At 42.9% G+C, this 13,898-nt stretch overlaps 1 protein-coding gene and 1 pseudogene across 1 annotated transcript in view; one reads left to right on the top strand and one right to left on the bottom strand.

The window, feature by feature from the left end:
* Positions 1-4,817, top strand: part of LOC126354754 (corticotropin-releasing factor receptor 2-like) — a 310,840-nt gene extending 306,023 nt beyond the window's left edge. The window contains exon 11 of the mRNA XM_050004635.1: positions 2,318-4,817. Coding sequence (XP_049860592.1) covers positions 2,318-2,452 — 135 coding nt within the window. The 3' untranslated portion in view covers positions 2,453-4,817. The remainder of the gene's footprint in view (positions 1-2,317) is intronic.
* Positions 571-688, bottom strand: LOC126356628 (5S ribosomal RNA; annotated as a pseudogene).
* Positions 4,818-13,898: the final 9,081 nt, after the last annotated feature.

Raw genomic sequence — 13,898 nt, 5'->3', positions numbered from 1 at the left:
AAAGTACTTTTTGAATGAAATTGTCACCGCTTGACTACAAGGTCTTTATTGTCACTTATTTCACATTGGCTTTCTAGCCATTATTAGGTTCAAAAATGACATGAAACCAATAAAAACTGTGGGTCATATTGTTCAATGCATTATTTGGTAGCTTAGGAACAACATAAGTTATTAACAAAGTCATCAAATATCTGATGTATCTGAATGACAAGTCATCGGGATGTTACAATACATAAAGTTCCGGAAAAAATGCAGCAGTCTCAAGGACAAGGTCATTTTATTGACAAGAAGGTGACAGGAAGTTCATCATTCTAGGTGCGTACTCTAAAAAAAATTCAGTTCATATGAAACACACTTGTCACAGTAATGCACTCCGTCTTCAGGCCACAAGTGGCCCATCGGGACCATCAGACCGCCGTGTCATCCTCAGTTGAGGATGCACATAGGAGGGGCGCGTGGTCAGCACACCGTTCTCCCGCTCGTTATGATGGTTTTCTTTGACCGCAGCCGCTACTATTCGGTTGAGTAGCTCCTCAATTGGCATCACGAGGCTGAGTGCACCCCGAAAAATGGCAACAGCACATGACGACCTGGATGGTCACCCATCCAAGTGCCTGCCACGCCCGGCAGCGCTTAACTTCAGTGATCTCACGGGAACCGGTGTATCCACTGCGGCAAGGCCGTTGCCACATGCCACAGTAAAGGGTGCCAAAAAATATAACATAAAGGTACCGAATGGCATTCAGTATTTTCCAAGCATCTTGCACCTTTTGTTGCAATCCGGCAGTGATTCTTGCAGGCCCTTCTGGGCGAGTAAGTTACTGCTTCATCCTGCCCTACAAGTGTTCAGTTTGTGAGAGATACTGCGACCTTGTTAGCCGGGGTAGGCGATGTACACTACGAAGAGGACGTCACGTCGCAGCAGCCGTATGTGGTCCTGCATTATCCTGCTGAAAAAGTACACCACAATCCTGTTGAAAAAATGGCAATAGTACAGGAATAACAGGCTGTGTAATATAACAGGCAACGGTTAGTTCTCCAGAAACGCCATATGTGATTGCGAGCTGTAACTGATGGACCCTCACACCATGAGGCTTTGGATGGTACTAATGTGTTGCAGACAAATGCACTCTGAAGCCTCTTATCAAGTCTCCGTCGTACACACATACATTCATCACTCGAATACAAGGAGAACGCACTGTCATCACTGAGGAGAACAGACTCCCATTAGACTTTCTAGTCAATTCCTGCGCAACAAGAGAGTAGCCATGCTTGATGGTGGAAGGTGTCAGTGGTAGCCTTGCCAGAGGCACACGTGACCTTAATCATGTGGCAAGCAGATGGGTCTCAGTTGCCCGTGACGACACAATTCGTCGATTCTGACGTGTGTCTGTACTACATAGAAGTTCATAACTGGGTCTGAAGGTGTGAGAATGTTCCACAGACCACTGTTGACACGCCACTTAGACAATGTACCCAAAATCCGTCGATACATCCATCCAGCTTCTCGCATGCCCACAGTGTGACCATATTCAAACGGCTAAAACTGTTCAACAGGAGTACATATTAGTCGGTAGGGCATGGTTGTACCCTACAATGTTTTGCACTAGATAATGGCTGTAAAACCGAAACCATGATAGTGTTAAATAAATGAATAATAAAAAACTTACAGTCAAATGGCGGCAATTGCATTTTATAAATTATAAATTATGTGCATGTGTCTGTGTGGAGGTGTGGAGGGGGGGGGGGGGGGGGATGGTGGTGAAGCTTGGTGGAAAGAGGGTCATTCAATGTGCATGGATAAGAGACTGTCCGTGAGTGTGGAGGAGACCGTTTGGGAATGAGTATAGATGTGGACAAGTCTGCATTGGAGGTACACATGTTGATGCACATTGCAGTGTAACTCTTACATATGTGTAGTAAGCTCTACAATGTGTGGTAAACATGACAAAAATACGACAGCGAGGTGCCCACTGCAGTCACAGGATAGTTGTGGAAATGGGAATACACGGAGCTATTTCAACAGATGAAGTATAAAATGACTTTGTAACTGCAAAAAAAAAAAAAAACAACAAAAAAAAAAACGTTCGTTTAGAAACAGAAGTGTAGCAGTAAATGGTACTGGTTTTATTTATTAGTACATACAAAACAGGAGGTACTACTTTTGTAGGTACAATAGCTTTCTTCAGTTTGGACGAGTTAGGATTTAGATATGTGGTAAGCGAGAGAACTGGTTATTGGAGGATTCAGATTTTCACATTATATTGTATGAGAGACAGTTGCAAGTATAGTAACGGAAGTGTGTTGTCTTTTACAGGTCCACAGCGCAGTGAGGCGGTCTTACAACCTGCTGTCGGACAAGTACCGCGGAGGTGGAGCTCGCTCGCATTCCCGGAGCAGCGAAAGTTGTGGAGCTGCCCACACAACGCTGGCGAGTATCGATGGCTTCTGACAGCTGCAGAGGGCCTGCTGCTGTCTGCCACGGGCATAGCCGCCACCTGCTGTCTGCCTCGGGGTAGCCAAAATCTGCTGTCTGCTACTGCAGTGGTAGCCGACACCTGTTGTCTGCCACAGCTGTGGTCATCAGCTGCTACCTGCCAACATAGCAGTAGCTGCCACCTGCTGTCATACAAGGCGCAGTGACATCTGCAGCATCCATCTCACCTGGTGACGTGGATCTCCTGAGACTACAGTGTTGCTAATCTTCTTTCTGCCACGTGAGTTCAGCGTCACCTGCTGTCTCATGGCAGCTCAACAGTAACTGGGTGTGCTGCAAACACCGAACTGATTGTGTGCACCTGTGGACATGCTGTCACCATTGTGGAGAACGTGTGGTATTCATCATACTTTGTCTCCAAAGTAGTCATCAGCAACAGTGGTACACTTATGGCACACATGCATTCTGCTTTAGTGTGCTCACTGCAGCCCACCATGGTGATAGACAACTACCAGTTGCCTCATAAGAACAGTTAGTATTGGTAGAATCAGGTGAGGCTACTGTCTTGGTGGAGAAGAACCACCTGCTGTCTCAAAAGGGCCAATAGCAGCGATTCCACTGCACATAATACAATGGCCAGCATGAAGTCTAATATTACACCCAACGCTCTGTAACAAAGATGTAGTTCTCACCTGCTGTCCTCGTAGCACTACACAATATCTCAAAATATCTGAAAGGGCATTTGCGACCCCTGTGAAATGTGTACCACTGACTCTGAAGCACACAAAGGCCGAAGTGCTGTTTTACAAATTTGTAATACTAACAGTGGTGCAGATGCCAACACTGCAGATTCCAAGGGTTTCTGTGACTACTCAAACGTTCTGCAGACTGAATTTTTATCATCTTTTGCTTCATTCTAGCTTAAGCCATCACCTGTTGAAGTGGTTTAATTATTTCTGCTATATCATGCTCTGCCTAGTGGACAGTTGCCTCCTGCCTTCTTATGACAAACTTCATCCCGTTGCAGTAAATCATAAACTGGCATTAGAGCTTCTCGTTATGAAGTATACTAACTGCAGCGTGCTACATGGATAGCCATCATCTGATGTGTGATAGTGTTGGACGAGAGACAGAAGAAAGGACAGTTGTTTTTGGCACTATAGGGTACATAGCTGTTTCCTAGCAGAAAGAAGAAAGAAATAGAAAGGAGACACTGCAGCACTATTCACATAGACATCAGGTACACCATATCAACTCAGGATGCAGCCTAAATAATGATTTTCACATGGCTATAAATTACATCATAGTTACTGTCCTCCTAGTGAAGTGTGATATCTGTAATAAGCTGTAATTAACCCTAGCAATACCAACGTATTTTCCGTCATGCGTATTACTGAAGGGGTGGGGGGTACTTTATGCCTTCCCCCTCAAAAAAGCTTAGAAAGAAGATCGTAAAATGTTACACAATTTTTAAATACGTGCTAACGTGTAAGTACATTTCAGAACTTGAAAAGTTAATTTAGAACAATATTAGTAATACACACGTGTTTTCCAAAACTAAGGACAGTATTTTATGACCAACAGGAAAAGAAATAAAAAATACAATTTTCGTTAATTCTCGTTGACTTTTGTTTACAATACGCTTTTAAATATAAATTGATATATGAAAGCGTCCTGAACATGAAAATATGAATATGAATTTTGTTGTAAATGGTAACACCCAATGCTAAAACTTAAATTTTCGGGTTAAGTTTTTCTGAAAAATTTAAAACAATTGCAGGATGTGGTTGAAGATAGTTTGAAAACAATAACAATTTTCCCAAATTTTAAAGTATCAGTTAGACGACCAGCTAAGAACATTCTGATAAGGTCGGCATAAAAGGCTCCACATTGGTATTGCTATGGTTAATTCCTTCCTTCTACTGTTCACGCCTCTGGGCAAATGAAAGCAACACTCGGAATGGTACTTGACTGTAGTCTACATTGTAGTTACGTGATGCCGACGCTATTGGGAAAACTGAACCATGTGTACCTTGAAAACACAGGAATCCCTACATCATTGCCAGAACCTGCAATCTAAACGAAGAACTGAACGTCATAAGAGACTCAGCAAAGTGTTTCCTTCGAACACACATCCTTGCTGTGGGACTGAAATCTTTTAAGTGACTGCAAACTGAGTTTACACATTCTTGTGCAAAGTGTTGTTTGGTGGACCTTCATATCAAAATGCTTTGTGGGGCATGCCACAATAGCTTACTCTTCCTGAATGTTTGCGTGTAAGTGTTCATACATTTCCAGATAAAGACTGAAATTGATAACTGGGAAATACGAGTGGCTTGTGATAATTGTAAATTGACTAGAATAAACATAGTTGTCATCATGTTCCAATTGTCATTTATGTCTGTATGTCCAGTTATGTTGACAGCTGAAATCATGTCAACCCAGCTAATGTCTGCATGCAAACTATGGTTATTTACATTTTCACTTCCTCGATGTGAAAAAGTCTGGTTGTGAACCATAACAGAAAAGAAAACATCACCACTAAAATAACATCATGAAGTTAAACTCACCGATTGTGACTGTGTATTAAATCAACTGGAACAAACCACATAATTAAGTATAGGTAATTTTCGTAACCATTTTCGAACTATTAAGAGTTGATTCTTGAGTTTCTCCCGGCGTATTTGATAATCAAAATATCCACGGGTGTACTGCCGGTCTATAGTGTCCAACGGGCACATTATTTCGGCGATCAAACATGTCGCCATCATCAGGTGAACTGACGGACTGAGCTCCTGTTAACGTGCCGGCACGGAGATCCGTACACTATGGCTGCTCAGGGGGAACTGGGTTCGGTCGCGGCGGCGGCCGATTTAAATACCCTCCGCCCGCGGCGCGCTCCCTCCGCCGTCCGCGCCCCGCGCCACGGTAGCGCGGTGGAACAGATTGCGACGGCGTCTGAGATGACGTCGGTGTGATGGCTCTGTCCGCCGTGGTCGTCACAACTATGCGTTTGCTCGATTTATTCTTGATTAACCCAATCGCTGGTTCCCAAGCCTTGCTAAGATTATAGCCACAGTCACGGCGGACAGAGCCATCACACCGACGTCATCTCAGACGCCGTCGCAATCTGTTCCACCGCGCTACCGTGGCGCGGGGCGCGGACGGCGGAGGGAGCGCACCGCGGGCGGAGGGTATTTAAATCGGCCGCCGCCGCGACCGATCCCAGTTCCCCCTGAGCAGCCATAGTGTACGGATCTCCGTGCCGGCACGTTCACAGGAGCTCAGTCCGTCAGTTCACCTGATGATGGCGACATGTTTGATCGCCGAAATATTGTGCCCGTTGGACACGGATTCGAACCTGCGACCGTAGCAGTCCCGCGGTTCCGGACTGAGGGTGCGTACGGCTGAGGCGGTGTGTTGCTCTGATATGAAGAAACCGTGTCTTATAATAATCCCAGTGATGAACTGTGTAATTCAACAATCAACGAAATTTTACAAACTCCATAATTGAAAGCTAACTGGACAGAATAATAATGGTGCAACGTAAAAATGGCAGGAATGGTGTCAGTTAATGAACATCAGTGGACATGAAATGATCGTTTGTAAGATCCTAGGAAAGTTGAACATCCATAGCTCATCAATATGTGCTGGAGAACACCGCAAAATGTAGCAGATCGCGATTGGATGTGAAGCACTGGATACAAACATTTCTGTAGACACATGTACTGCCAAAGTGGCACCACCTGCTAACAGACGGAAACATAGAGATCATTTGAGGCAATAGGAGAACTGACGGGCCGAGGTACGAGGACTACAGCCTTGGCAGCAGCGTCAGCGGCCTCGTTTCATGTCAGACCGACGTGACCAGGAACCCACATAAACATCACAGTGGATCCATCAAGAATGAGCAAGTGAAAGCTTTCCTGAACCCGTTGCACTGAGGGATGGACTGTGTACAGCACACAGGGGCTCTGAACGGCACTGAGATTTCCAGATGGCTTTCGACACCGTTCCTCACAAGCGTTTTCTAACCACTAACTATGAAATATCGCCTCAGTTATGGGACTGGATTCGTGATTTCCTGTCATAAAAGTCACAGTTCGTAGTATTAAACGGAAAGTCATCGAGTAAAACAGAAGTAATATCCGTCGTTCCCCAAGGAAGTGTAATAGGCTCTCTAACGTTAACAACATAGGAGACAATCTGAGTAGCCTTTTTAGATTATTGGCAAATGATACTGTCATTTACCGTCTTGTGAAGTCATCAGATTAGTAAAGCAAATTTACAAAATGATTTGGATAAGATATCTGTGTGGTGCGAAAAGCGGCAATTGACTCTGAATAAAGGAAAGTGTGAAGTTATTCACATGAGTACTAAAAGAAATCTGCTAAATTTCGATTACGCCATAACTAACACAAATCTGAAGCCAGTAAAATCAACTAAATACTTAGATATTACAATTATAAATAACCTAAATTGGAACGATCACACAGGTAATGTTATGGATAGAGCAAATCAAAGACTGCGATTCATTGGCAAATCACTTAGAAGGTGTAACTGGTCTACTAAAGAAACTGCTTATATCACGCTGTTCTGGAGTATTACTGTGGGATCCGCATCAGGTGGGACTGACGGATGGCATCGAAAAAGTTCAAAGAAGGACGGGTGGTTTTGTATTATCGCGAAATAGGGGAGATAGTGCCACAGACATGAAACGTGAACTACAGTGGCAATCATTAAAATGAAGGCGTTTTTCGTGGCGATGGGATCTTCTAATGACATTTCAATCACGTTTTCTCCTCCGATTCGAAAACATTCTGTTGGCACCCACCTACATAGAGAGAAATGATTATCACGACAAAATAAGAGAAATCAGGGCTCGAGCTGAAAAATGTAAGTGCTCGTTTTTCCAGCGCGCCGTTCGCGAGTGGAACGGTAGAGAGATAGCTTGAAGGTGGTTCATTGAAACAACTGCCAGGTTCTTAATTGTGAACAGCAAAGTAATCACGTAGATGTAGATGTAGAGAGTAGGAGCAGATAACACAACTGAAAAGCCTATCTTGCCGGATGTACTGCGTGGCCTGATACAGGGCGTAGAGCTCTGCTGTAAATGCCGATACCGAATATCGTCGCTGACAATGACGAAGGTGCCGCTGGGGAACCCAGGCAACTACACCTGTCAAATGCCTGCTGCAGGTTCGATCGACACTTCATAGGCGGGATACAAATCTGCCGACCTGCTGCCTGTCAGCTTAGTGTGCAAGCCCATCGCCTGTGGCAGATGGCGGCCACGGAAGTTCTTCCTGGCACATACAACTACTTAATGGCTCGGCTTAACACTTCTCCAGTGACTTACTGAACTGTAATTTTTTTTTTTTTTGAGACAGTACTATATCCTATGCCACGCCAAGATACCAGTGAGTTTTTACACTACATCAAGGATTTCTTGAATAAACTTTGTTGCCTCTACTCGTACTTTCACTTTATTCACTATATTTTTAACTATAATAAGAGAAACATCTTCTTCTGCTCCAACGACTTCTATAAATTTTCCTCCATTTTTTCATCTTATTTCTTCTTTCTGCTCTTCTTTTCCTCTACCTCTTTCTTTCCCTCACTTTTTCTCTGCTTCTCCCCCCTTTCCAAATTTTCCCACTCTCCTTGCGTCCTTACATTCTCCTTTTCTATTTTCTTTTCCCTCTCTCCCCACCTCTGCTGCCTTTCTCTCTCTCGTTCTCCCCTTTCACATGTTATTTTTCTCCTTTCTACGATTTATTTTTCCTCATCAATAATTTATTCTTCTCCATCTTTCTCTCTCACTCTCTCATTCCTTCTCCTCCTTTCTTTTCATTTCTTTTTTCTGTAATTTTCTCTTTTTCTGTGTCTCCTCATGTAAAACATCGTCGATTCTTGTCGCCCTTTCCCTCCATCATCAAATATTAGACTTTACACCACCTATATTTCACCTTGTATTAGTTTCCACACACAAATGATCGATGTTATTTGTACGTGGATACTAATTCTGTCGCTATACTTCTATCATGCACGGACAACACCAATGATGCTCTGATAGTATCTGAGTATAGTGCTTATCTGACTTGCACGACTTTTTCTATTTTCACATGTTCACAAAATTTCACAGGTTACATATCGAAATCTGTACACTATCACTGAAAACAATCACCCTCATACTTGATTCTGGATATTTGTCAGAATTTACCATATATTCTCCATTTTTGTGACACTTTAGTGCTGTATTCATCTTTTTTCAGAAGTTTCATAGTGAAGTAATTGCAATATTGAACAAAGAAAAATACTTCCAATGAAATCCATTTGGGAAACCTACTGGTCTGGTAGTTTTTAAATCTGCAAAGATACTTCGAAAGCGACTGCCAGATGAATGGTGGATCCACAAAGACTTCTTCTTATGGGGCAGCCAAAACTGTACAAGTCTGTATCGTAAACTGAGGGAACCGCACAACAATTTCAAAATCAACAATATTTTTATTCCTTACACTACCGGTTTCGAAATACTAAAATTCCGCCATCTGGTGAAAGTTGTAAGGAATAAAAAAATGTTATAAGTCTAACCAAGCTGTGCTCATAAAATTAAAAATGTAATATGTAAGTAATTATATACACTTAAGAACTTATCTATCAATCAATAAAACTTGGCCAAGAGCGAGAAAGAAACACGCTCTGAAGATTCCGTAGAAATTTATTTATTTATATTGATAGTTCATGCATCCTGGGAATCGAGGAGCTCGACGATTTGTGCCTGTTATCGATTTTGATACTGGCAAGATAACAGGCCCGAGAATTCCATGTCTTTCGAGAATATTTTAATTTTTGAGTAGTAAAGAGTACAGTACACCGAAGCACATAATGTTTCTTCAACTTAAATTAACTGCGCGGAATGTACTCATACAGTGACCGAGATCTATATTTGCAATACACATTATTTGCGTCTGATTGTTGTATTCGTTTCAACTTGAAATAAATTCGATCACTAGGCACATCAGTTCCACCTGCTTTAATTTCAAGTTTTAAGTTGGATAGCAAGCCACAAAAATTTATTTTTCGTGTGGTGTAACTGCAAATTAACAGTTTTTGGACTTTATCTATTACATAAACTGCGAAAAATCGCCTGTTCCTCATTTTCATAAGTCTATCTTAACGGGTAGTACCCTGTAATTGCTGATCAGTGTGTTTCTGAGTATCAAAATATGTGACATGCTGCATTTTTTAATCTCAATGACCTAGAAGCTTACATTTTTACATCAATAAGGGACTGTAGACCCTAGAATGTGCGTCTAGTCCCACCTGAGAAAAAAGGGTCTTAACATTCGGACAGACTGTGATAAGAAACGCGAAAAATGTTTTTTTATAGGATATAATTAAAAATAAAAAAAATTCCAATTTTTTTCCTTTAGTTGTGTTGTGAAATCTTGGTTCTTGCCAAATATCGTGGTTCCAGGCCAACAGTAAAGTACCCTATAGTTTTTAATGAGAGAGATCTGTAGTGTCAAAATATGTGCAATAAATGGGTGTATCTCTTGAATGCATTGACTTAGAAGGTTACAATTTTAGCACCACTAAGTGGTTGTAGACGTCAGTACGTGACAAAAATTATAACTTCATACGTCTACGCGTTCCTAAGGAAAAGGGCTTTACCAGTCGGACAGGCAGACAGATGGATAGCCAAGTGATCCTTTAAGGATTACATTCTTACAGCTTTAGATACAGAACCCTAAAACGAAGACGGAGCGTTACTCATGTACTGTTGATATAGCAACTGTTGTGCAGTTCATTCAATTTACGAAAAATTAGTGGTTAATATTGGGATATTAGGGATCTTTTGTCTTATTCCTTCAGTTATTGAGTCAGGGAAAAAAATACTGTCCAAGCGCTTTACCTATTCTTTCTTATCTTACAATACTGGTCATAAAAATTTCTACGCCACAAAGATGTCGTGCTACAGACGCGGAATTTAACCGACAGGAAGAAGATGCTGTGATATGCACACGATTAGCTTTTCAGAGCATTACACAAGGTTGGCGCCGGTGGCGACACCTACAACGTGCTGACACGAGGAAAGTTTCCAACCGATTTCTCATACACAAACAGCAGTTGACTGGCGTTGCATGATGAAACGTTGTTGTGATGCCTCGTGTAAGGAGGAGAAATGCGTACCATCACGTTTCCGACTTTGATCATGGTCGGATTGTAGCCTACCGCAATTGCGGTTTATCGTATCGCGAGATTGCTCCTCGCTTGGCCGAGATCCAATGACTGTTAGCAGAATATGGAATCGGTGGGTACAGGAGGGTAATACGGAACGTCGTGCTGGATCCCAACGGCCTCGCATCACTAGCAGTCTAGATGACAGGCATCTTACCCGCATGGCTGTAACGGAACGTGCAGTCACGTCACGATCCCTGAGTCAACAGTTGGGGACTTTTGCAAGATAACAACCATCTGCACGCACAGTTCGACGACGTTTGCACCAACATGGACTATCGGCTCGGAGACCATGGCTGCTGGTACCCTTGAAGCTGCATCACGGACAGGAGCTCCTGCGATGGTGTACTCAACGACGAACCTGGGTGCACGAATGGCAGATGAATCCAGGTTCTGTTTACAGCATCATGATACTGTTTGCCGACATCGCGGTAAAGGCACATTGGAAGGGTGTATTCGTCATCGCCATACTGGCGTATCACCCGACGTGATGGTATGGGGTGCCAACGGTTACACGTCTCGGTCATCTCTTGTTCGCATTGACGGCACTTTGAACAGTGCACGTTACATTTCAGATGTGTTACGACCCGTGGCTCTACCCTTCTTTCGATCCCTGCGAAACCTTGCATTTCAGCAGGATAATGCACGACCGAATATCGTAGGTCATGTACGGTCCTTTCTGGACGCAGAAAATGTTTGACTGCTGCCCTGGCCAGAACATTCTCCAGATCTCTCACCAATTAAAAACGACTGGTCAATGGTGGCCGAGTAACTAGCTCGTCACAATACGTCAGTCACTACTCTTGATGAACTGTGGTATCGTATTGAAGTTGCATGGGCAACTGTCCCAGTACACGCCATCCAATCTCTGTTTGACTCAATGCCCAGGCGTATTAAAGCCGTTATTACGGCCAGAGGTGGTTGTTCTGGGTACTGATTTCTCAGGATCTATGCACCCAAATTGCTTGAAAATGGAGTCACATGTCAGTTCTAGTACAATATATTTGTCTAATTAATACCCGTTTCTCATCCATATTTCTTCTTGGCGTAGCAGTTTTAATGGCCAGTAGTGTAATTTTCTCTCCAGTCTCATACCTTAAAAAGTTTTAGATGGTGCCTAGCCACAGCTAGACAACATTACAGGAAAAGACTACACTGTAGTTCCTTCTCTAGATTGTCGCACTGATGACGAAATGGTAGATATCGAAATAGAGGACAGAGGGATAGAAAAACAATAAACATCGCTCGAAAGAGGAAAGGCCTCTGGACCTGATGGGATACCAGATCGATTTTACACAGAGTACGCGAAGGAACTTGCCTCCCTTCTTGCAGTGGTGTACCGTAGGTCTCTAGAAGAGCATAGCGTTCCAAAAGATTGGAAAAGGGCACAAGTCATCCCCGTTTTCGCGAAGGGATATCGAAGAGATGTGCAGAACTATAGACCTATATTTCTAACGTCGATCAGTTGTAGAATTTTGGAACACCTATTATGTTCGAGTATAATGACTTTTCTGAAGACTAGAAATCTACTCTGTAGGAATCAGCATGGGTTTCGTAAAAGACGATCGTGTGAAACCCAGCTTGCGCTATTCGTCCACGAGACTCAGAGGGCCATAGACACGGGTTCGCAGGTAGATGCCGTGTTTTTTGACTTCCGCAAGGCGTTTGATACAGTTCCTCACAGTCGTTTAATGAACAAAGTAAGAGCATGTCGACTATCAGACCAACTGTGTGACTGAATTGAAGAGTTCCTAGATACCAGAACGCATCATGCCATTTTCAATGGAGAGAAGTCTTCCGTTCTGCTGATGATACTGTAGTATATCGAGAAGGTGTAACAAGGGAGCATTGTACTGAAGTGCAGGAGGATCTGCAACGAATTGACGCATGGTGCAGGGAATGACAATTGAACCTCAATGTAGACAAATGTAATGTGCTTCGAATACATAGAAAGAAAGATCCTTTATCATTTAGCTACAATATAGCAGGTCAGTAAGTGGAAGCAGTTAATTCCATAAATTATCTAGGAGTAGGCATTAGGAGTGATTTAAAATGGAATGACTACATAAAATTAATCGTCGGTAAAGCACATGCTAAACTGCGATTCATTGGAAGAATCCTAAGGAAATGCAACACTGGAAGTAGGTTATAGTATACTTGTTCGCTCACTGCTTGAATTCCATAAATTATCTGGGAGTAGGCATTAGGAGTGTTTTAAAATGGAATGACTACATAAAATTAATCGTCGGTAAAGCGCATGCCAGACTGCGATTCATTGGAAGAATCCTAAGGAAATGCAACACAGGAAGTAGGTTACAGTATACTTGTTCGCTCACTGCGAATCTGTACCACATAGGGTTGATAGAAGAGATAGAGAAGATGCAACGGAGAGCAGCGTACTTAAAAAAAAAGACGGCTCTGAGCACCATGCCCGAGGCAGGATTCGAACCTGCGACAGTAGCGGTCGCTCGGTTCGAGACTGAAGCGCCTAGAACCGCTCGGCCCCACCGGCCGGCGCAGCGCGCTTCGTTACAGGATCATTTAGTAATCGCGAAAGCGTTACGAAGATGATAAATGAACTCCAGAGGAAGAGTCTGCAATAGAGACGCTCAGTAGCTCGGTACGGGCTTTTGTTGAAGTTTCGAGAACATACCTTCATCGAGGAGTCAAGCAGTATATTTCGCGAAGAGACCATGAGGATAAAGTCAGGGAGATTAGAGGCATACCGACAATCTTTCTTTCCACGAGACTGGCATAGAAGGGAGAACTGATAGAGGTATTCAAGGTATCCTCCCCCCCCCCCCCCCCCCCCCCCGCACACCATCAGGTAGCTTGCTGAGTATGGATGTCGATGTAGATATGCAGATGTAGAGTCTTTGAAGTAAAACACCGTGGTTTGATTATATGTTTCTGTACATTTCGTGTGTAAAATCTAGATTTCATCGTTCGCAACATTATCGAGTGCAATGCTGAAAACAATAATATGCAAATAGTAAGACATAAAATAAAAAATTGAAAAATTCTATCTGATATAAAATTACCAGATATGGCCTTACATGTTAGACCGTTAACGTATTTTCCTGTGTACTGTTCAGGATGACATATACACAGTCCACACATTTGCTTAACATGATATAAATGGTACCAAATTAACGTCTTCTTGGAATGCAGCGTATTATCGTACAAGCATATCATGTGTGGGAAAATCTCTCGTCTT

Source organism: Schistocerca gregaria, chromosome 3 (assembly GCF_023897955.1).
Source record: "Schistocerca gregaria isolate iqSchGreg1 chromosome 3, iqSchGreg1.2, whole genome shotgun sequence".
In the NCBI taxonomy this organism is placed as follows: domain Eukaryota; kingdom Metazoa; phylum Arthropoda; class Insecta; order Orthoptera; family Acrididae; genus Schistocerca; species Schistocerca gregaria.
This window is presented reverse-complemented; position numbering and strand designations above follow the sequence as displayed.